Raw genomic sequence first — 24,445 nt, forward strand, 5'->3', positions numbered from 1 at the left:
AAAATGCTCCTCCCCGTAACAATGGATTCGCTACATGAGATTTCCCACAGAAATACGTAATATCAGGCTTCGTGTTCCTGATATTTCTAAGGTTAGAAAGTGCAGGAGAGCCACTTAGAAGCAGAGTTTGGTCTCCTTCTGCCATAAAGACCAACATTTTTTTGTTTTCATGGTCTTCTGCATTTTATTTCCTGCTCTACAACCCAACAAGAATGATGACGATCACCTCAGCATCTTTATTCTTTTTTCTCCATCCTTATTGAAAAAAACTTTCTAAATAAGTAAGAATTCAATATAGGAATTTCACAAGCCCCAGGGAAAGCTGCAGCCAGACAGGGATACAAACATCTCCATTAATAAGCTCCTTCTGTACTTTAGAATAATTACTAGCAGGTAAAGTGAAGAGCATAACCCAACTAAAGTGTGGGAACGAGGAAGGAAATCCGACTCGGAAATGAACAGAAAGAGGATCCTATTCTTCTTCCCTAAAAAGTAAAATTCAAAAAAGTGAAATAAAACAAAGGCTGAGATAGCCCAGAGGATACAAAGAATAGTAAAAGCCACTTACAGGCTTGTGATAGAAGGTGGTGAGTTTTTTTTTGTGTGTGTGTGGAAACCAGTGTATGTTTTATAGACATTTTGTATTGTAGCTTTTCTACAGATTTCATGCAAGACCCTGGGAAATCCAGAACTAATTTCACATATTTACTCCTAATGAAGATATTTCAACAAGAAGAAGGAGAATTCAGAGAGGATAAAACTGCAGAGCTGAAGGACATGGCTTTGCGGAGCTCTAGGAAACTACATGAAATGACCACGAGCTTGACCATTTCCAGGTATCCTGAGCAGGGGACGGTTCCCCACTGCTACGAGGCAGAAAACTGCACTCAACATGGACGTGGTTTTGTTACAAGTCACTCCAAACCTACTTCAGTGACCACGTGTGGTTCATGCTGTCTGCAGAGCTGGGGAGCAGCTTAATGCAGGCACACTGATACCATCCCCACGGCCATCCCGGGATGCTCACCAGAACCACCTCCTCCGGCACAAGGTCGCTCCTAGCTGAGACCCAGAAGGCGAGGGGGGCACGGGCCGCCCCAGGACTGCCGCTGAGAAAAGGACATATATGAAATATTTCCTGGAGCTGCCGCGGAGCAGAAAGCTTTGCTGGAGAACATGTTTCCACATCGCCCCACAGCTACGAGCGCTAGCACAGCCCAGTCACGTCTGGCAGCCCGGCGCGAGCTGGCAGCGGCGGCTCCCCCGGCCACGGCACGGGGTGGGGGGGACCCCTCTGCACCCACCCCACCTGCACCCGCCTGGGAAGGGCAGCGAGCGGCTCCCCGCTGCTCCCCTCAGCACGGCAGGTCCCAGATATAAGTGCACTTAGCTGCTATACCGCCTGAGCTGTTCTTTGTTAGCTTTTTTTTTTTTTTTACTATGTTTAAAGTTGTATATTGTTCCAAAGTTTCCTTGTTTCATGTCATTGTTTGTTGCTGTGTTTGAAAGTTGGCACATATTTGTTCAATTAAAGATTTATTTGCACTATTTGTTGAATAAAGATTATTCTTGCTAAAAGCTAAATAAAGTTTCATAAAAACTCACACATCCCATAAACAAAATACAATGTCCCTTCCAAAAAATCGTTGCACAAAACATTTCAAAATCACTCAATTCATTATACAATAAATCCACACACAAAATAACAAGACCTCGCCAGAATACATAATAAAATCTCATTACAACACTTTCAGACCCGAGCTTCAAAGCAGGGACACAAAGCCTCCATGAACCCCTGGCCTTGGAAATTGCCAACCGAGCGGCCGAGGAGGCTCCCTGGTGCGTCCCGAGAGCCTCCGCACCCATGGGTGACGGCTCCGCGCCGCTGACCACCGCCCTGCGGCGGGTGCTGTCGGGAGCCCCCAGCCCCGCTGCGGGACCCCCACCTCCGCCCCGGGCAGCCCGGCGCAGCCCAGTGCCATTGTGCAGCTCCGCACGGCTGCCGCGGAGATGCTCTCTCGGGGCCTGAGCATCAAATAAAAGCGCTCGCAAACCACGGAAACAGAAGGCGAGCAGGGTTTCCAAAAGCATAAGGAGGAGTCAGCACAATTGCCACACGAGCCCCGAAAGCAGAGCTCCGTTCTTCATTAAAGCAACAGACGGGAGTTTCTCAAAGCCATGGATCCATCCCGAGAGCAGCACATTAATAATCAGCTTGATGACGGTTCGTTAAAACTTAGCTGGTCTTTGGTAAACCAGTCGGGAAAAAAGAAAAGTCCTTTAAGTTTGTGATGGGTTTTGGGGCAAACGCTGTGTTGCAATGCACTGAGGGAATCCCAGCCATGCAGAAGCACCCCCCGTGTGCTCCCGAGCTCAGTGAAAGCCCTCAGCACCATTTGCAAAGCAAAGCAGCAGCCCCGAGTGAGGCTCTGACACCAGGTGGACGCTGGTGTTCAACGTGGCAAATGCAGACAGCAGCAGCCCTGTGCTTTGGTGCACGAGGGCATCCCAACCTGCTGCACCGTGGGTGTGGATGGCAGTATTTGCCACCCCGATGCTCCATGGCCCCAGTTGCACCCAAACTATGCCCAGCTCAACCACAATTTGGAAGTTGGAGAGGGTTTTCCTGGTTTAAGTGCCATAAGAAAAGCTCCCAAGTGCACGGTGCTTCCCCGAAGGGCGAGCGTCATGCAAGAGCTGGAGCTGTATGGATGCACTTACCTACTTGCCTCTGAGCAACAGCTGTCCGTGTGGATCCCATTAATTCGGAACAGCTACTCTGAAACAGCACTTGTGAGAAGCACGGAGAAGCCCTCAGCAAATATCAGAGAGGGAAGGGAGATGGGCCAGAGCGGGAAGCTGGTGGCAGCGCTGCAGAGCTGCCCCACTGGGTGTCACAGGGTGCTCGGACTCAGCTGAGCAAGGACAACGCCGGAATAAGGCCAGAAAAATCCTGCTGAACAGCACGAAGCTGAGGAGCGGCTTTCCAAGAAACATGGAAGCAAAGCTGTCTGTGCTGCCCGAACGTTAAAGTGGAAATTTAAAACAAAAAAAAAATTTAAAAAGCTAGAGAATGCAGTGACACCCTTCTGAAAACGCAGGTGCCAGTGCATGCATTTTACATCGCCTGGATAAATTCCTTTCCCTTACTAAGATTTGGTCCTGGAAATTGTGCCCAAGGCTGGGGACAAACACGACGAAGCGACGAAGCCGAAGAGGCACTTGGCAAACAGAGCTGGGACCACGTGAAGGTCACCCACCTGTTCCAAAGCAGGGCTTAGAGATTTGTTTTTTTCCATTTTAAGCACACAATCACTTGCATTACTTACTAGAGACACCGCCCTCCAAATCTGCCGTTTAATATATTGTCTAACCATGGAGAGGAGTATGAACTCATCGTGGTTTCCCAATCCTGACCAGGGGCTCCGCGAGCTACTGGCAATACATATAATAAGTTATTATGCAAATAAAAACTGGACCCAGCCAAGTGAAATATGCTGGCTCTTCAAGTCCCATCTGCATCACAGCAAGGATCTCAATGAACTTTAAAATACTTATTGTCACCACAATGGGCAATATTATATTCTAGTTTGGATCTGTTCCTTCAGAGCATTAGCTCTCATTTGTAGATATTTTTAGATTTTCCTATCCCACTCCTCATTATGAAACACTGAGCTGCAGATTGATTTATTTCTTAAAAGCAAGTTGCTGTTTTCCCAATAACAGATTTAACAAATTTGTTCCACCTGTTCAGTTATGCTTCCAATGTCTTTTTTGTGGTTTCATTGAAGTTTTTTTTAATCCAAACCTCAAAGACTCTAAACTCAGCATTAAAAGACAAGCTCAGCATCATCACTACCACTCACAATTCAAATGCTGCTCCAAATTACTGCAAGCTTTCATTTGTAAGTCGATACAGACAGCAAGATTATTAAGCTTAATGGCTGTGGGCACAAACACACGCTTTTCTGAGGACGTTCTCCTACTGTACAAACCTACCTCTGCACCGCGCAGCAGCCTGCCGCACTCCTCTCATCGCTTTTCTCCTGTTACCCTGGCTAACCTTAGCCCTGCTTTCCGAACAGAGGGCTGTTCCACAGGACAAAAATCCCATATATATTCATCAGAGTCACCGCAGGCCGGCGGAGGGCTCGGTTCCTGCGGCAGCACCAGCCGGGGTCAGCAGGCAGGACAGGGACAAAGGGCTTAACGTGAGACCCCTGGGCTGGAGGCGGCACGTGGAACACAATCAGCGCTGCCTTGCGTGTCAAGGTGCCTGACTGCGGCCCTAAAACTTGAAAGGAAAGCTCGTTGCTGCGATATTTCATTAATCTAACAACAAGCAGCTTGCCGGCACGGCCACCACGTGAGGAACTCGACAGGTTAGCATTAATACCAGCAGTGAGAAATCACCCCTATGGTAACAGCTCGTAGCTAGAAGGGTAATTACCTTTCTGATACTTCTAAGCGAGTCCAGATAATTGCCAACTCTCAAATGGCTTGAAATAAAAACAGGGGATGACAGGAAAATCCAATGCATTTATAGCCTTTCACATAATACTACAACTCCATCCTGATAATCATAAACCATAAGATTAAATAAATAAAATCCCCAAATAATTAACTTTATTTAACAAGTTTAACCCAGGGAATTGTGCGCTATCAGGTATTACTGTAGTCAAGAGCTTCTAAAATAATTAGAGGAAATATTCGCTCATTTGGGTAAGAAGAATGCACAAAGTAACAGCAAATGGCACAAAATAAGAAGGGGAGCCTTTCAGAGATGGGGGAAGAAGGGCTGAAAACATCGACTATGAACAGGTTTTCCAGTCCTGAAAGCTCAGCTGTGCTGGACATTGCAGGAGATTCCTGTGCTATTTGAATGGCCAGAAATGAACCCGAGGTTGACCCCTTCCAGCACACAACCCAGCGACCGGCTTGGACCAGTGGAGACCAAGACCAGTGGGATTTGTGGAGGACCACAGCAACCACCCCGGGGTTGGTACAGGTCAATCCACTTTGAATTCACATCTCAGATTAATCCCAAAATGCCCACAAGCACATGGGATTTTGCCAGAGCAAGCAGCTGCCCGTGGCAGTGCAGGACTCTCCTGACAGCTTCAGCTGGGTGTATTCTGTGGTGCCAGTTTTGGTAAATTCAGTCCTTGGACCATCATAAAATGATAAAATTATATTTTAAAGAACATAAGCAGTTCATTTACTTACAAGAATAACACATCTGCACATAGCACTAACTCACAAATGACCACACGAGAAGTACAAGTTTAGGTCTTGGAGGGGAGCGGGGGGCAGTGGAAATCACTGCTCCTGAGTAGTTCGAGCATTAGTGAAACAATTTTCAGATTTCAAAAATCATTCTTCAGCAAGTATTTTAGAAGTAACATTCAGCCGTAGCGATTTATTGGCAGAACATGCGAGTGAGTGCACAGGTGTGCAGAAGAGCTGGCCAAAGAATTCTGCTTAATTTATGTGCAAACAATTATGTTATGGAGTTAGCATGGGGGGAAAAAAAAAAAAAGAAAATAGGATTCTGTAAGAAATAACCCAACTCCTTTCAATCTGCAAAACGCCTGCATTCTGCAATGACAGCAGAAATGTAAAATGAGAATAATCTTTACTTGTTCATTCTTAGCACAGAACTGGGAAAAGGCAAAATAATCACCAAAGGGATCCTCTAAGTGTAAAATATGCATGGTGATGTGTTTCCAACTAGGCTAGCATGAAAATTTAAAACTTAATCCACTCTACGTGTCTGATTTTCACCTAAAGCAATTTTTTTAAAGACTATCCAAGGCTTCATATTACCAACGAGATGCTCGAGAGGCTGGGGTGGAACCACGAGGCGCACCCTGGCCTCTGCACCCCTCCAAGCCCTACAGCCCGGCCTCAGGTGCCAGCTGCTCTCCTCATCTCACACACAGGGCTTTTGGCTCTGGACAGAAGTGCCAAAAATTCTCCCCCAAAGCCCCGCTGCACTTCTGGGGGGTGGATGCGGCCTAAGGGCAAACTGAGAGCTGATGGAGTGAGAAGGGCAGCGAAAGGGAAATGCTTGCACAAAACCAACGTGCACGTGCCCTCAACGTGCTTTTATCCAGCACTTGAAGCAGGACATTTATCACCACCACTGCTCAGCCCAGATGTTTCCACCCAAATGAGAGCTCTACAGGCCCAAAAGCCACCGTGTGCATCACGAGGCCCGAGGGCCGAGTGCCACACAGCACCCTCAGCCAGCAGAATCAACCAAAAATGTATAGAGCTGCCTGGAAACAGCATCCTCTCAGCCAGGCCACAGCTACACTGCCTCTGACGGAACAAAATTAGTTTTTAAATGTGACAAAGTCCCTTCAAAATATTCATTTCCAGCTGCAGAATGGATCCACGCTGCTGCTGTGGGCTGGGGGCAGCTGGTAAGGCCACGCTGCCAGTAAAATAGATGAGTGCCCACAGAAGTAGGCAGACCTTGGAAAGGGCTGAGGTGGACACTGTCCAGAAAACTTAGCAGCTATGTCAAGAATCCGACTTCTTTTTTCTTTCATTTTTTTAAAGGTGCAAACCTCAGAGCAAAACAGACAAAGGGATAAGAGCCCTCCAAGGCCCTCTGAGGACATTTAATCGGTGCTTTTCCCTTCCCAACCAAACACTTTAACAGCATGAGCATTTAACATGGGTCCATTTTTGGGCAAGGCCAAAAATAAAAACCAGGGAAGAATTTTTGGAACAGCGATAACTGCAGCTCAATCTTGGAGAGGTAAGGCATATTTCATGTTAAGATGTCACAGACCAACATTTAACGCTAACAGCGTCATTTGCCCTTCGGCTGGAAGAAAGGCATGTAAGCAACCTTGACTAAACTAAAATTTCCCCATTGCAAAGCATTTCTGCCTGCGATCACCAGTTGAGTATCATGTTTCTTGTGCCCTGCTTTGTACAACAAACCCTCTAAGGCCGTTCTTAGAAACGATGCATTATTACTCGGTGTTATGTGTGCCAGCGTTAACAGAGCGCTCCAGGTGTAGTTTGGACCAACTTCAATGTCAGTAGCCTTCTCTGTCGTGAAAATTAATATTGAAAGAAAAGGAAACAGCTGGATCAGAACAAGTGTTACTGCTTTACAACGTGAAAGACTAATATTGATTTTTCATGGGACAGTGCCTCCATTTCTCACAACTGCACTTTTGCTTCATTCTCCAAGCACGGAGACTTTTTTTAAACAAACTCTCTAACTACACTTGGCCTCATTTTAATTACCTTTTAAATGCCAAGTAGTCAAACAAAGAGCAAAAATAATTTGTTATCTTGAAGCTGCATCTGCTCCCAAAACCTTCAATGTTTTTCTGTTGCTATTGTTCTGGGGTTTGGGGTTTTCGAGAAAGCATATTTAATGATAGCAAAATTGCTAGGTAAATATGTCAGTGAGACCTTTCCTTTCAGTCGTAGCCTCGGGGCATGGTTTCTGTTCACAACATAAAAATTTGCACTATTTGCCAGATTTGATACAGCAAATGTGGATCCAGCAGAAGATACCTGTCGTTGCTTTACCAGCAGGAATATTTAACCAGTTCAGTACCTGATTCAGACGTCACTTGAAGCTGCCCAGATGTCTGACTGAGAGCTGACCAAAAATTCGACTTCCCCAGCCGCCCCCGCTGACTGTCGTTATCAGGATTACCATTTAGGAGACTTTTTCCAGCAGCGTTGAGCCAAGAACCAGCAAGCCCTGAGAAGCACACAGTGCTCCGGGGGGGGGACACCGGCCCAGGGACTTTGCTCCAAGCACAGCTGCAGCCACCCATGAGTGGCCGTGCCCCGTCTGGTTTAACAGCAGGTATCCACGAGTGCAGGGTGACAGTGCCAGGGAAATGTGCAAAGTCTCGGTTACACAGGAACTGCTTTCTCAGGGCTAGTTAATACGTTAGCCAAAATTCCTCCTCCCATACTTGGTTAGCGTAGGAGAACTCAAATTACTCCAGGCTCGATGCAGCCCTCGGCAGTGGGGCTGCAAAGGGACCCGAGGGGGCAAGGGGATGGAGGAGAGGGGCTGGGGCTTCACCGAGATTGGGAACACGCTGAAGAGAAAAACCTACCTCTCCTCTCACTTCTAAACATCCCCGTTTTTTCCGAAAAGAGAGCGAAAAGCAGACTGACAGACTAGGGAGGAAAGAGTTGACAGCTATTTGCTATATCTAGCGTAATTTTCCTTGGCAAATTCAGGCTGTTGTTAGAAATGTGCGCCAGACACTTGGATCAGCAGAGCTGAGCCTGCAGGAGCAATGCTTTGTATTTAACACTTGAAGACCTCAACTTCCGAGATCTTATCCTACCATTTCATACCAGCAAACGCATGAAGACAGCACATATGGAACTGACTAAGGCGCTTGATGCAACGACTATAAATTGTCCAAGTTCTGCAGCCGCACATCAGAGTGCTAACAACAACTGTGCAGTACACATTTGTTTGAAGTCGGAGCCTGCTTTTATTACAGGCATGCTGCTTTCGGCTTCAGAGCCGCGCACGGGCTGCTGCTCCCCGCTACGTGACTTCGCTGACGCTTGCGGCATTTGCAGATAGCGTGCGGCCGAAGGAGCGCGGCGCAGCCCCAGCTTCGGTGTGCTGGGCACACGTGGGTGATGCCAGGGGCAGAGCTGCTCGATACGATTAAATTGCAGACACTGACACAAGCACGGAGTGCACAGGCTCTCCAGCTCCTCCCAAAATCCCACCACGCGCACACCGCTGCTGCCCGGTAGCGTTTTTGGCAGCACGAGGTTTGGTGCTTCTCATTGAGCCGCCGTCTCGCCAGACAGAAATCCAAGCAAGGCTTGTGTTGAGCCTCCAAAGGCCCTCGCAACTGACCTCTTGAAGGCTTTAAAGAGCGTTATCCTTGTTCTCGATGCTTTCACCAAATGCATTTAGCTGCAAGAGCCATTATCAACATACCTGAAGCAAGTTGGAATCAGACTCCTTCCGAAATCTGGTCCCCTTGGCTGCATCCCTGCAAAATCTTCTTACTATTAGCCTCAGCAGGGTTTGGCCAGTTATATTATGACTATTTTTTTTGGTTTCTGCTTATCTTTTTTTTTTTTTTTTAATTGAGATATCATGGTAATTACCACATTGTGATGCAACTTGTCAGTAGAAACGGAGTCAGAGCCAAACAGCACCCCAAGTGATCGTCATCTCTCACATGACAATAAAGTGATGCAAAGTTGCACTGTTTTCCCTCAGGTTTTGGAGAATCACATGCGAGTAACTCACCGCACCGTTTCACCACGCAGCAGTCCCGAGAGCTCCCATTAGCACTGACAAGGATTTGGCTGGAAAATTGCGGAGCCTTAATTAATGCCACAGAGATAACAGAATCAGATTCAATTTTAATCTCGTCAGCGTGACTAAGCCCAGCAGGAGGAGGCAGCCACAGAAGCCTGCCGTTCCTCTCCTCGCCCAGCAGTTGCCATCACCCCAGGTACCAAAGCCACCCTCGCACAGGACCGCACGCCAGGCAGAGCCAAACCCGTGGGTTGCTCGTCCCCAAGCAGGAAAACTGGCTGATGACTTTGCCCCGCAGGCAGCAGAGCCCTCGATTTCAAGTTCTAATGGGGGACAAAAAGTAGAAGGCTCACGTTATACCAAACAAACCAAGACCTGCATGCTCGTCAGCCACGATCATGGTAATTGCGATGGAAATTTCCTTCATGCTGATTTCTTGGGGCTCCTGCTTCTCTGCAGCACCCAGAATTTCAAGCTGACCTAGAAATAATGCGTCTATAATGAAGAACGAAGTATCAGACCATGCCCTTGCTGTCTCCTCACTCTCAGCTGAAGCTGGACATGACTTTCACCCCTGGGTGCCCAGGAGCAGCGCTGCACCTCCCCGTGAAGCAGGCAGCTCTGCTGCTGCAGATCCATCTGGAACTCATACGGTTCCAGTGCTTCACTGCTGCCTTTGCGAACACAGCACCTGAAAGTTAATTCTCCTGCTCGGGTCTGAATGCATTCATTTGAACCCAACGAGCTCACGTTTCATTTTATTACTAAATACAGTAATTTTCCCGTGTGGGGATTTAGTCAGTCTGGATTCAATATTCAAGTTTTAGGAAACAAACACTACTACAGCTTCACAGAAAGGGCCTCACGGCCACCTAAATACTACGCTGTGTCACAAGCAAGCCATCAGCAGTCACGGGGAGCAGCAGAAAAATCCCGTGTTGTTAGAGCAACGCTCGTTAGATCTTGTCCAGAACAAAACCACACAGAAAATAAAGTCACACCTTTCTTGGAAGTAGAGATTAAAGAGTCACGAGCACATATAAACATCAAAACCACTTCAAAATTCCACAAGAATGGCATTTTTATATTGTGCTCTTCGCGTAGCTGCGGTCAACGAGCATGACGAGAGCTTCTCCAGCCCAGCCACCGCAAGGGAGACAGCGAGGAGATGGAAGCACGACCAATTTGAGCATATAAACCATAAAATTGCATGCTAACATAGTTACAGACATTGTGCTTTTTTATACCGAATAACACTAAAAAAGAACCCAAATCACATGAAGGTACTTTAAGCTATAAAGCTTCCCCGTAAAAAGAGAAAAAGCCTATAAGCAACTTCGAAATTCTTTAAAAATGAAGTGAAGCATCAATAAAAAGTGACCTGTAAAAGCAAGCACATTATGAGATTTGAGTTTCATGTTTAGCTGCTTTTTTTTTTAAACCTTAATCACTGAAAAAATATATATATACATGTGTGTAGTGTAGAATAAAATTTGGATGCTGCATTTATGAGCAGGCGAGCTGCTGCAGCCAGGCAGCAGGCAGGTAGCTCTCACAGACAGCAAGGTCCAGCCTCGTGCAACATAACTCAAAGTCGTGTAGGGCAGCTGTCTCTGAATTCAAACCCACAGCCCCGTTACCTGCCAGCTCCTCCTGCACACGTTCCTGTCTTTGTCCTCAAGCAAAAGACAGCAGCACCGCTTCTACTGAAGAATGAGCTTGAGCCTTAGCACAGCATCAGTAAAAGCTAAGACCTGGTGCAAAGTCCACCAGTGACTTAATTTTTTGCTGAAGAAAGATGAGAAAACTCCTCCACAAGCACACACAAGGTCTGGAAGGGGAGCAGGCAGAAGGGATGAGGTTGGCGCGTGCCATCTGTGAGCAAGGGAAGGTCTCCATCCTCCCTGAGCTTTGCTACCAAACTTCAGCTAGTGGCACTGCTGCGATCCTCCACATTTACGATAATACAAAAATAAGGAAAACAAAACCCAAAAGAACGCCACCTCCTCCAAACACCTGAGCAGCACCACGACAGCGCTCAGGTGCTATAAGCTTTCCCAAAAAGAAAACTTTGCCACTAGAAAGAACACCAAAATAAAGCAAATTTTGGTTACTCAGTATTATGCAACAGGCCTAACACTATTTTCCCCTCCTTTAAAAAAAAAACACCAGGACGGCCGCACTTCTCACTGGGATTTCTCCCCACGCTCGAGAGCGAGCCCTGTGCAGCTCAGGGGGCTGGGCAGGCATTTGGAGGTTCGAGCTGCTCCTTTCAGCAAGAGGAGAAATAGTGCAGACACGGCGAAGGATGGAATTGCAACCAATATAAACGCGAAAAATAACGTCATGGGTTTGTTATCCGAGGATGCCAAGAAATGAAGATGATAACTCACATTAAAGCCAAACTCCGGGCCAGCAATAAAGATGTTGCGAAAAAGAAGATACAAAATTCATTTAAAAACGACAACAGATACCTTTCAACTCCATCCTTCACCAGCAATGAGAAGAGGCTTCCCTTTGACCTTCAGCAGAAAAATGTCCCACGATTTCCTTGGAGGCACGGCGAGAGCCCAGCTTCTTCCCACGCCCCGGGGCCAGGAGGACGGCGGGTCCTGGGGCCAGGAGCTAACGCTGCTGCACAAACATGCACCAGCAAGCCCAGCCACAGCCAGGAGCAGCCAATTTGGGTCATTATCACTAAAAAGGTAGTAAGGGCTGCAGTGAAAAACCAGCTACTCTCTCTACACGTTTTCACCCTGCTCTCTCTCGGTATGCCTCACCAATTGCAAATCCAGCAATCCAGATTTCGCTCTCGTTTTTCTGCCTACGTATGTTTAATGGGAAAGAATGAGAATTAAAGCTTTCCGGACAAAACCAGCACCCCTCCTAACTTCCATCACCAGGTTTCCCAAGCCCTGATGAGGATCTAGGTGGACAGGGGGCAATGGGTCAAAAGCGCTAAGCCAGAATGAAAGAATCCTACAATAGCAGTAAGGAAAAAAAAAATCTCCTTTATCAACGTGAGCTGTTTTTTCAGCTCAGTGTCACAGCAAGGTGGCACAGCAAAAGCTGTAAATGATTTACTGGGTTTCCTACCCCATGGGAAGTTAAGGAAAAGCGCCGGTGAAGGCCAGCAGCAGCGGTGCAGGAGGCTGAAGGACACACTTGATCCAAACCCATTCCCTGGGCCAGGGCCCTGCAGGTCTTATGGTCTTGTGACCATAAGCTGCATTTCACAGTAAGCTGAATTTATACCTTCAAATTCCTGAGCTTCCCTTTAGCCCCAGAAATCAAGCTGGCGGGGTATTCGCTGCATACCTGGATGCATTCCGTTATTTTACCTTAAGTGACCCCCATTCCCCACTGGGGCTACCCCTAAAATCAGGAGGGAGAGAGGGCAAAAGAGCATCTTCTGGTGCAGGGATGCTCCAGCAGGTGTTTGTCTCATCTCTGCTCTTGTTTCAACCCATTAATTTATTATTATTTTTTTTAGTAGACAAAACCCCCATGCCCACAGCGCAATGCTCACTGTGACGGGGTGGAGAATACCGACTGGGATAAGACCCCAAAGCCCAGGGACAAGACCCCAAAGCCCAGGGACAAGACCCCAAAGCCCAGGGACAGCATTTTCCTGAGATGGGCACATCTCGCTGCTGGCAGAGGCTGGTGCTGGGCACCACAGCCCCCCTTCCTTGGCAGGGCAGTGGCACCGTGGCGAGGAATCTGCACTTCTGCCTGTGCCACATGGGACTGCAGAGCTGCTACCCGCTCCAGAGGTGGATTTCCCATCAAGTGATGGCTTAAGAAACTACTTCACTGCCTTCCTCCCTCTGCCTTGTTATGTGCCTGGAGAGAGATTTAAAACACAGAGGTGAAATGAATTGCAAAGGGAGGATGAATGGGAGCCAAACAAAGGCTGCGCACAGGGACAGCAGCACAGGGACAGCGCACAGGGACAGTGGCACCAGCCCATTGCCCGGGGCAGATGTGGCATTTAACCCTGCTTTGTGCCTGATGAGCTGCTAAGGCTCTGGGAGCTATTGGCACATTGTGCCTCTTGTAAAAAGGGGGGAGTAAACAGCAGAGAAAAGAAGGGCCTGGTGTTGTGAAGTGCCATTTGCCATCACTTCAGTGGCTCGGGCTATTGTGATCTCTGCCTGGATTTAACACATATTTAGTCCGTGCCTCCTGCTGGGCCCCCGAGCATCCCGCTGCAAGGCCATGCAAACCCTGCAACCCTGCCAAACCGTGCCCTGCAGCACCTGCTGCAACACCAGGCCACACGCACAACCAGGCAATGCCGTGCCAAAGCCAACACCGCGCACCGCGAGCTGCTGCGCCCCCGTGCCATGCCACACCGCACCCCACAAAGCCACCGTGACACCATGCCAGGCACACTGCTGCAAAGCCATGCAACACCGGTGTGCCTGCAGCGTGGCAGAGCTCCCCACGTCTGCTTGCACGCATTTAATTCTCCCGGATGATCTGAGCAAGAAAACAGCGCTGCGGGCACCCCGCTCAGCTCCGCACGGCGTTCCGCTCCGCCACGCAAAGACAGGAGGCGCAGCACAGAGCTAAATGGCTTGCAGACCTACAGATATTTCGAGTGGCTGCTCTGTTCCTCCCGCTGTGCAAGCCATTTACGAGGAAGTGGGAGCATAGTGGGGAGAGCCGAGCTGCAGTCGAGGTGCAGCTTGAGTCAGAGGATGCTGGCACTTGCCATTTGGAACGCATTACAGCACTGGCATTTCATCAATACAATCTCGCATATTTAGTACTTTGCACTTACAACAGAATTTTATTTGGCCTTATGGAAAGAGCTCATTTTAATATCCCCGCATCTGTTAGTAATTATTTCGGTTATAGTAGCGTTCAGGCCCAACTGGCATCAGCACCATTAGCATACAAAAACAGTTCGTTTCCCCAAGAGTTTAACAAGAGAGCGCTTACAACTGCAACATGTAAAAGCCTAGGCAGGAGTTTTATTTTCCGAACCTATAAAGACAGTTAACTATTTTCAAATTGCATCCAAATCTCGCTGTAATTTGTATTTGTGCACAATGAATCCTGACAGATCACATCTTCAGAGATGCACTTACCACTCACTCATTGCGGGGAATTTGTTTACTGCTCTACGCTGGCAGAAACCCCTCAGCCTCTCGCATACGGGTTACCTTTTGCAGCCAGACACCTCTAAAAAAATAACATCCTCTTAAGTGTTGAAAGATATTAAAATACAAAGTCATTAACATATAATAAGAGTGGATTGAGAGCTTTGCATGCTCTGAGGTTCTCAGGGCTTGGCTTCGAGTCAAGAAAAATATATTGGATTAGTATGAGAGCAAAATTAGGACTGTGTGCAGTTTAATTAGCATTACAAGATACTACATGTGTATGGAAGAGCAGGGAAGATTTATAGTATTATGCGGTAAGAAAAACAACATTAAAAGGTTAAAATACTACCACGGTTTGATAAAGCACTTTGTGTTGTATCTGAGCCGAGACCTGACCAAGCTCTTGGCTACTCCCGTGCTCACGTTTCTGTTTCCTACAATACATCAGCACCTCCGTGATCCCAAGCGTTTCCTCTTTTCCTTCCCGCGCATCCCCGAGTGCTCTCCACGCTTGTCCCCCATCTACTTTTCCTGTGCTCTTGGCTGGGAGAGGGAGGAGAAAAAAAAAAAAAAGCTTCCTATTGTGCTGCACAGTTATCAACTATTTTCCAGCACCCGTCCCCCCCGCTGACGTGCGCAGGGAGGCAGGAGAGCTGGCGCGATCCTACCGACGGCTTCCCCCAGGCGTGAGCCTGCTGGGCTGAGCAGCTGGGCAGCGACGACATCCAGCAGCCCGAGGCTCAGCCAAAAAGCAAAACCTGCGCTCGGCGTCGTGCGAGAGTCAGCGAGCAAGCAGCACGAAGAGGAGCCGGCGTGTCCGCCCGACCTGCTTGGCACGGGGCAACTCGGGGGAACAAACGGCACCGAAGAGGCACGGTACGTCTGTAAATAAGCAAGCTTGTTGGTGCTGGGGAGGCTGAAACCCCAGCACGCCCCCAGCCTCACGCAGAGCACGCGCGAGGCGCACGCCCGGCACCCGCTCCCGTTCTCCTGACGCCGTGCACGATTTTCTCCGTAAAGAACTGGAGCTGATGGAGCCGTGCCAGGTTCTGCACAGAATATTCCTAGGCATAGTAGCACGAATGTGTTTTCTATTTGATATCAGGCGATCACGCTACGCGCCTCTCCCCCCGGCACACCCCCCAAACCTCACGCAACCTCAGGCATGCCGTTCCCCCCGCCGAGGGAAGGGCACCATCAACACGTGCATGAAGGTTACCAAAGGCATCGAGCGTTATTAGCCAGATAGCGCGCTGCGGTCTCCCTTTACTGTCATGTACAAGCTTCCTTCAGCGACAATTAGGATTGCCAAGTGTAATTTGAGGGAAAACAAACCATTAAACACATCAGGACCGCGCTCTAGCTCTTTGCAGATCCGTGGTGCACCCGCACGGCCTCTCGGCTCGGGGTGCAGGAGCCAGGCACACGCCACGGGGTGAAGGCATGCAGGTGGGTTTGGGGCATGATGAAGGGTGGAGAGGTTTCTGAAGCAGCTTTAAGAGCTTTTAGGCCACACGATGGTTTGCTGTGCAAATCATAACTGCGCCCTGGGGCCGGAATTGAGACAGGGAGCATAATAACTGGTATTTTGCACCGGCGAGGCAAGGACACTGAGGTATCCTCACGCCGTCAGAGGACAAGAGAGCTTTTCTGTGCAGTTCCCCGATCCCACAAAACTGCTGCTCCGGAGGGCACCAGCTGCCCGTCTGTCCCTGCTTCTGACCTGTTGCATTCCAGGAAAGGCCAGGGATCAAACCCCAGGGGACACCTCCGGGCCACCCCTCCTCCTTCCTTACCTGCATCCCAACCATTTGGGACCACTCTGGCAACTTGGCTGTGGGCGTTTGAAAACTCTTCCAAATATAAAGGTTTAAATCATCAAATACAAAGAGCCAACAGCTCAAAGAATAAAACCCTCGGTGGTAAAAGGTCCCTCTTCTGAGGGCACCCGTAGGTCCTGTGGGTTTATGATCAGTCAGGAAAAACAAAAAGTGCTCGGGTCACGTATTTTCAGTCCCATGTACACCTTGTGTTTTAGGTCACTGGCACAAGCAGTGGCTGGGAGCTCCTGGCACGGGATGGCCCGGAGTGGGACGTGCTGGTGGCCACGGGCTGTGTGCCCTCCTGCAGCACCGGTCCCGGCACGCAGCGAGCTCCTGTGGCTGGCCCCGGTGCCCAGCTGCTGGTCAGGGGGCTCCGTGCGCATCCATCCTCTGCTCAGCACCTTGCTGGTGCAACTCCACGGCAGCACCAAGCAGCTGCCCTTCACGCACGCCTCCAGGACGAGCCTGGTCTGGCACAGCTGGTGGATGTCTGACTGCACTCCAAGAAGGTTTTGGCACTTTTTGTGCCCGCCTCAGGACACCCGTTTGGCCCTGCGCTGGCCTCGAGTGCGCATCCCCAGCAACGAGTGCGCATCCCCAGCAACGCGGTGCTGGGCCCCTGCAGCAGCCCCGGCCCTGTAACAGCTACACCACAGCACCTTCCTCGTCACAGCCCATGTTTAAATCCGCAAACATCGTTTTGGGATTTGGCCCGGGGTGTCCTGACGCTGAAGAGCCCGGTGCCCCGACCTGTCCTCCCATGAGGAGTTGGCACCGGCACGGGGTCGGATCCTGCGCCGCACACAGCTGGTTGTTGCTGGCACTCAGGATCCAGCAGGTTCCCCTGAGAAGGCAGTGCTCAGCCACAAAAACGGCGATTTTCTGACAACAGAACATCGCCCGGATCAGGCACAGAAGTTTTAACCAGGCCGTATGTGGTACCCTGCCGCCTGCTCCCTGCGCCGGAGCCATTACCGAAGCGCCTGCCAAAGTCTAACGAGCGCACTGACAGACCCGCTTTGTGCTCCACGAGCACACCCATCCGCAGAGATGATTTGTATTTTGTAATGCCAGCCGGGGCCCAACGCACCATGACAGCAGCGCGGCCGCCACCCAGCCCCGCTCGCCTCGGAGCGGCAGCCATTGAAGAGTCAATGAATTAAAGCGGCATTAACGAACTTTTAATCTAGAAGCCAAACTGATGATGCAACGCTCTGCAGCTTCTGGGACAAAGATGTGAACTACAATGCCTCAACCTCTGCCATGAAAAATTGCCCTTGTATCTTAAATTAGTTACATATTTGAATACCCTGTAAGATAGGAAAGCAGAGCGTTATCGCGCTGCCAAATCTCACTCCTGTCATGAGGTCATTTCTGGCACGCCGCCAGCGAGGCTTCTGCCAAAATATCTGCGCTGACCATCGCTCCCCGGCCTCCCCCTCCCTCCCGCCTCGGGTCAGAAAGGAAGAAAATAAAATAAAGGGGGGGGGGGGGTCAGGGAGGGGAAGGGCTTTAAAGCAGCTCGCACGAGCGCAGCGGCACACGCGGCGCTTACTCTGCTCCTTCGCTGACCGTCCCGAGGAGAGGTGCAGGGAGGGCTCATGGGGTCGCCGTCCGTCGGGACGCTGAAGCCCCCCGCTGCACGCCCCGACCCGTGGGGAGCGGTGTCACCGCTCACAGCCCCCCTGGTACCCCTCCAAAACGCTCACTGAGTCACTCCCGCTTCGGTTCTGCTGCCTTGTGCCTCGGGACACGTTTGCATGGGATTGCACTCGGGGTTTAACAGCAGCGCAGGCTGGCTGCTAGGGCTTGGAAAGCAGCTGGGAATCCTACAGGCACGGGGAGGTTTCTAACACCGTAGTTCACTTTTTGGGGGAAGGCTGTTTGCAAACACCTCGCCTCATTGCTGCGATCAGGAAACAAACGGGTACACTAGTGAAACACTGCAACACTGAAGGCTGGGTTTTTTTCAGCTGTAAATACGCCCAAGCAGGCAGTAATGCAGAAAAGTCAGTGAGAATCGGGGGAGAAACAATGCCACAAGCACCATCAATCCCGTGGTGTCAGTGCACGCGCTTCCAAGCAGGCAGCTTTCGGGGCCAGCAGCTGGGCTGCAAACTGCTGCCCATCGCGCCCGGAGCCCTGCCTGCTCCTGCTACCAGGAAACTTTCTCTCGCGACCAAGCACTTCAACATGTCTGCAAGAACCCTTCCTCCTGCGCCTGACGGGGCAGATGTGAGGGAAATAAATTAATAATTAGCATTACCTTATCTGGAGTATGTCAGCTGTGGAGAGCAGCATTTGGATCTCGGCACACATTCGGAGACAAATTATCTAACGCCGTAATTTATGAATGCCTCAGCTATTCATTCTGGTATTTCATTAAACATGCGCTGGAAAGAAGAGCTCTGAAGCCTGAGCAGATTTAGCATGATAACACGAAAGGCACTCCAGCCGCATGCTATTACAAGACAATCCAAGAAGCCAAACATGACATCGGGCGGCTCAGGCTCGCTTTACGCTTTACGTTGACACTGCTTAAGTAACAAAGGGCAGGGGAGATGGCCGGAGAGCTCGGGCTCTCCCGCTTCGGCTGCTGCTCGGGCTTTGCTTTGGGAAGCCGGAGCCCCAGAGGGGTTTTGGGCAGCCCGAGCCTGCCCTGCGTGCGCGCACGGAGGCCGAGCTCGCCCCGGGGCCGTGCGGGAGGGACAAGTTCCCAAACCGGTGGCTCTGCGCACGCCGGATTTGTGCAGCCCCCCGGGTGTGCTGGCTGGGGGGCGATGCGGGCGAGCGGACCCCTGCACCGGGGAGCCCTAGGGCGGCTGGGGGGGGGGTGAAGGGGTGGAAAGCACTCCGGGTGCGCACGGAGAGCCCGGTGCGCGCCCTCGGGCCATCCGCCGAGGTGGCGATGCTGGAGTCGCGCCGGCGGATCGCGATAGCGGGGCTCGACGGCAGGTGGAGCGCGGTGCGCCCCGGGGGCCGCCGTGCCGGAGCGCTGCCGCCGGCCCCCCCCCGGCGACAAGTGCTCGCCCCCGGGCCCCCCCGGCACCCACCTGCTGCTGCTGCCGCCGCTCGGCGCCCTCGGGCGGGCGCTGCGGGCGCGCTGCGGGCGGAGCCGCGGGCGGTGCGGCCGCGGTGCCGTCGCGGCGCGGGGGGGCGTTGGGCTGCGGCCCCCGCTCGCGGCGCAGCTCGGAGCGCAGCTCCAGGTAGCAGCCCAGCGTCAGGACGTGCAGCGCCAGCGACAGCGCGAAGAAGCCGAGGAAGAGCCGCCAGCTGCCGCCTCCTCCTCCTCCACCTCCTCCTCCTTCTCCTCCTCCTCCTCCTCCTCCTCCCCCTCCGCCGCCGCTGCAGGCGCAGCCCCCGCGGGCCGCCTCCCCCCTGCGCTCCGCGCCCATGGCCGGCGGTCCGAGCGGCGAGGCGCACAGCCGCTACTGCTCCATGCTCCGCCGGGCCGCCCCGCGCCGTGCCGAGCCGCGCCGTGCCGTGCCGTGCCGGGCCGGGCCGCCGGGGGCTGCGCGGCCGGGGCCGCCCCAGCGCCCCACCAGCGGGCGGGGCTCGGCGGCGGGGAGGGGCGGCGGGGGGGGGGGGGGGGCCGGGGGGGCCGCTCCGCCCCGAGCGGCCGCGGAGCGCACGGAGAGGAGCCCGACGGAACGGGTCTGGGGGGGCGGCTGGGGGTGCGCAGGGATGGGTGGGATGGGAGAGAATGGGAAGAGAGTTAGGAGGAGAAGAGAATTGGGATAAAATTAGAATTAGAAAGAGAATTAGGAGTAGAAATAGAACGGAATTAGAATAGAATTAGAAAGAGAAGAGAATAGAATTAGAATAGAGTTAGAAAGAGAATGGAATTAGAATAGAATTAAAATCAGAAATAGAATAGAATAGAATTAGGATTAGAAATAGAATAGGATGAGAAGTGAAATGAAATGAAATGAAATGAAATGAATAGAATGGAATAGGACAGAATAGAATAGAATGGAATGGGATAGAATGGGATAGAATAGAATGGGATAGAATAGAATGGGATAGAATGGGATAGAATGGGATAGAATGGGATAGAATAGAATAGAATAGAATAGAATAGAATAGAATAGAATAGAATAGAATAGAATAGAATAGAATAGAATAGAATAGAATGGGATGGGATGGGATGGGATGGGATGGGATGGAATGGGATAGAATGGGATAGAATGGGATAGGATAGAAGGGATGGGGTCAAACAGAAGGGGATAGTATGAAACGGAACAGCATAGTATAGGAGGGAATGAATGCATCATCCTGATTCTTCACAGGGCGGGCAGACTTGGTGTTCCCTTCCAGGCACATTTTAGAGTGCAGAAATTAAAACTCGGTGATGGAGATATTTTGGGGTAGAGCTGGGATATTTTTGGGTAGAGCTATGTGGTGCCAGGAGCTGGACTCGATGATCCTTATGGGTCCCTTCCAACTCGGGATATTCTATGATGCTGTGACATGGGATGTGATGGAGTGAAATCACAGAGTCACGGTCCTGAAATCACCGAATGCTGTGGGTCTTCACTCTCACGGTGAAGAAACCACCTCTGGGCCTCCTCTTCTGCACACCAGAGGGCCCAGGTCCCCTCCAGCCCTCCCACCAGCCTTGCTGTGCTCCTCTGGATGCCCTCAAGTAACTCAATGCCCCTTTCATGTTTTGTGTTCCTTTTTGAGAGGGAAGACTTCAAGAAAGCAGGCGAATAAATGACGAGTTTGGGTCACTTTACGTGCCTGAGAACACAGGCGGTGGGGGGGGACACGAGGAGTTGCCAGCTCCCTGTCAGAATTAGCGCAATGGCACATCTGCAGGCCATCCCGATGCAAAAGAGAGATAGAAAGAATAGCATGAGATCAGCCTGGTCATCTCAAAGACAATAAGGAACACGCACAGAAAGTATAAATCAGGCCACTTCCCAACGCCATGCGCAAAAGAATAGCACGAGCGTGCGGGGACACAGCTGGAGGGAGCGGGGCCGTGGCAGCGGGGGACAGCAAGGACAAACAGCAAGTGGCAGAGATAAGGAACGTCACCCAGGAGGTCAGCAAACAAGGAGAGAAAGAGCAGGTGGAGGGGGGCTCCTCTCAGCAAGGAGGAGTGTGACCGGCCAAAGTGGAAAGCGGCAGAAGGTTTGGGGCTATTCCAGTAAGAAATGGATTTTTTATTTTATTTTATTACCTTTTTTTAATTGGGTTTCAGGCAACTGCTAACACCAGCAGCAGGTGAGTTAAAGGAGGGAAAGTGGAAGGTGAATGAGTGTTTTTGTGAATAGCTGGGCCCAAGGAAGACAAAGTTTCAGCCAAATGGTTATCAGCTGCTTTATCATGATCCTGCCTTCACGTTCCCTCGCCCAGCCTGGGGGATGGGGGAGGAAGGCAAGAAGTGGTGCTAGGGCAGGGGAAATTGTTTGAATGAGCACAGGCACCTCTGGGCACAGCTTACGGATAGCTGCCAGCCAAGGAATCAGGAGAAACTCTGCAAAAATGTTCCCCATTCCTATCAGCAATCCGTGGTTTCACTTGGCGATGGGACGGAGAGGGCAATGGCCAAGTTTCTGTATGACGCCTCCATGGCACAGGCTGCAAGCGAGTCAGGATACAGGGTCAGCAACAATCTTAACAAAGAGGAGAGCTGGCCTGAAGAAAATAGGATGCAAATTAAAAAAGAAAGAGCTCAAAAGTGTTCATGCACACCAGAATGAGCAGCGAGTGGGCACAGGGCGAGGCATGCGTGGCTGGGTGGCACCGCTGCAGGACGCTGCTGTTGGGTTGGGTGGATCTGGTGAACCTGGACCAGCAGACCCCGTGATCCCACAGGCAGGGCGAGCTTTTTGCAAGGCAGCCCCTTTCCAGCAAAAAGCCTTCCAAGCACTGGGACACATTGCCTGGGAATTTGTGGGGTCTTCATGACGCGGTATTTGGTAGATTATGGCTATAAAGAATACTGCGGTTGCTGTTTATGCTGCCTTTGGGGAGGTGGATGAACTAGATGACCTCTTTGTAGTCCGTCCTAGACTTATTTTACTGCAAGAAGGATTTGTGATATATTTTTTTTTTTAGGTTCTGTGTAATAGTCATGGAATTACATGAGCGTCTCTGTTTTCATTTAAGAGAGAAATGTTTCCCTAATATTTGTGTAGAAAAAACTGGAAGCATTAACCAGCGCCAACCCTAACAACTCAAGAGCAAAAAGCAAATAAAAGCAAGTGGGCCCTCTTTGTACAAAATTCCGCAATTATTTTGGGGTCATTTATAATTATCTGAACACTTATGGTTGTTATTGTCTTTCAAGATCCAAATTGTTTAAAAACAATCTTACATTGACTTACTCAGACTTGCAATAGCCGAGCTCTATTTCAACAGTAATTTATGTTACTTTTAGGATGACTTTTAGAGGTCAAGGCAGCCCACAAGTCCCTGAAATACTTTGTACTCTGTGTTCTTAGGGCCTGAGGACAGATCTGTGCTGCAAATGTCTTAATCCCACGCTACACAGGTGGGTCCATAGCCTATTAATATTAATTATTTGTACAAAGTCAGTTCTCCAGCTCCACTGGGATCTCATTAGGGACATTCATCCTATGAATGAAGTACTCAGGCTTCCTGGAGCAGGTCATCGTACAAAACCCTCTCAATTAAAGATAAATCACACCCGATGATATAATTAATCTGTCGCCCCAGACCAGAGAGAGGTCCTCACACGTTGGCCATGTGGCACTGGCCCATTCCCACGAGCCGAGGCTTTACTCTTTCTCTAATATTTTAATTTCTCTCGTGCTAAGCCTGGCTGCCAGCTTCAGGCTTAGGTGAGAGCACGTGGTGGAGAGCCTGCCCTTGCTGTGGGTGTTTCCTTTCTGAGCCATGAGCCCTTTTTCTCTGCTGAACGCAGCCACCGCCCTTTCTTTTACAGGTTTCATCCCCTTTTTCTGAGCCATCCCGGCTGCACTGCTCTCGAATGGAGAACCTCGAAGGTTTAGGTTGTCTTCTGTAGCCCGGCCTCGTGGCTCCGAGGAGAGGACGGCGGAGAGAAAAGCCTCGCATTCATCCCAGAGCCTTTGCTCTGGTGCAGAAACGACAGCGATCCTTAATGCTTTGGACTGGCTGATCAAAGGCAGGGTCCACAATAGGGAAATAAAGAACAGTTCTTTTTAATCAGGAAAGAGCATTGCTACACAAGGAAGAGGTCCCCCCACCCAAATTTTGCCTCTTTATATCTGCTGGAATTTATTGGGTCCAGCTGCCCCTGCTTTTTTCTTTTTTCTTTTTTTTTTTTTTCCCCTTGAACAATGGAGAGAAATCTAGGAAAAAAGGAAACATTCCAAAAATAAAGGCATTGTTCCTTCCAGATCGAGCTGCGCGACCAACTCCTCCGGAGGACGGGTCGGGGCTGGAGGGAGGAAGGACGCGCGGAGGCGATGCCTCTGGTGCCGGGGGGCTTTTCCCCTCGATTCCTGAGCTTGCTGGCTTTGCCATCACCGCGTTAAGCCAGCCTTCGTGTCCCAGCAGCACCGAAATGAGCAGCAGGAGGAGGAACCTGCTGCAGCAGCTTGTGGGAAAAGCCCTCTGAGCACAACTCGGGGCACGTCAGGGGCAGAGCCAGTGCCCGCTGTTGCGCATGTTTAAGGGATTAGTGAATCTCCTGGAAGCACGATGCAAATGAGATTTTAGCCCATTTGCCATTTACTTTTTGGCAACAGCTGCAATATTTGCAGCAGCAATAGAGTAGGTTTTAACATGCGTGACCTAAAAGCTTTGGAATTCATGACTTTCCTTTGAGGAAAGCTCCACTAAATTGCAGGAAAGCCATCTCGTTTGCTCTCTATGATGTTAGCAACGTTAATACAATGCAGCCTCCTGAAACCTGACATCATAGCATGCCGAGAACGTGTCCTCAGATATGTTTATAAGCCCTGAGGACAAAGGATCCTGACTTTTATAAAGCCTTCATACATCAGTGCAGCTACAGATGCTCTTCAGCGAGGGCTGAGGTTTCTTGTAGGCGATCATTTCCGATTGCATTTGCAGCAGCCACGAGCTCTGCCTCTGCAGCCACGGTTGCTGTGTGCAGCTGAAGCCCAGGGTGCACGGCTCAAACACCACGTTTGTGTCAGAGAGCAACACACGGAGCACTTGCATTCATGGGGTTGCTATCTTTCTGAGATCTGATTAGGAGGCTTTTGAGGTTTTCCCCTCTCAGGGCATCGCTGTCT

The 24,445-nt window shown here is 50.5% G+C and overlaps 1 protein-coding gene across 6 annotated transcripts in view; it reads right to left on the bottom strand.

Annotated features, from left to right (window-relative positions):
- Positions 1-19,764, bottom strand: part of EDA (ectodysplasin A) — a 71,343-nt gene extending 51,579 nt beyond the window's left edge. For 2 of the 6 annotated variants that reach the window (XM_068696936.1, XM_068696935.1), the window contains exon 1: positions 19,280-19,762. In XM_068696936.1, coding sequence (XP_068553037.1) covers positions 19,280-19,621 — 342 coding nt within the window. In that variant the 5' untranslated portion in view covers positions 19,622-19,762. Of the gene's footprint in view, positions 1-19,279 lie in introns of all 6 variants that reach the window. The other 4 variants (XM_068696939.1, XM_068696938.1, XM_068696933.1 and 1 more) reach the window with 4 other exon arrangements.
- Positions 19,765-24,445: the final 4,681 nt, after the last annotated feature.

Source organism: Anas acuta, chromosome 13 (assembly GCF_963932015.1).
Source record: "Anas acuta chromosome 13, bAnaAcu1.1, whole genome shotgun sequence".
NCBI lineage: Eukaryota > Metazoa > Chordata > Aves > Anseriformes > Anatidae > Anas > Anas acuta.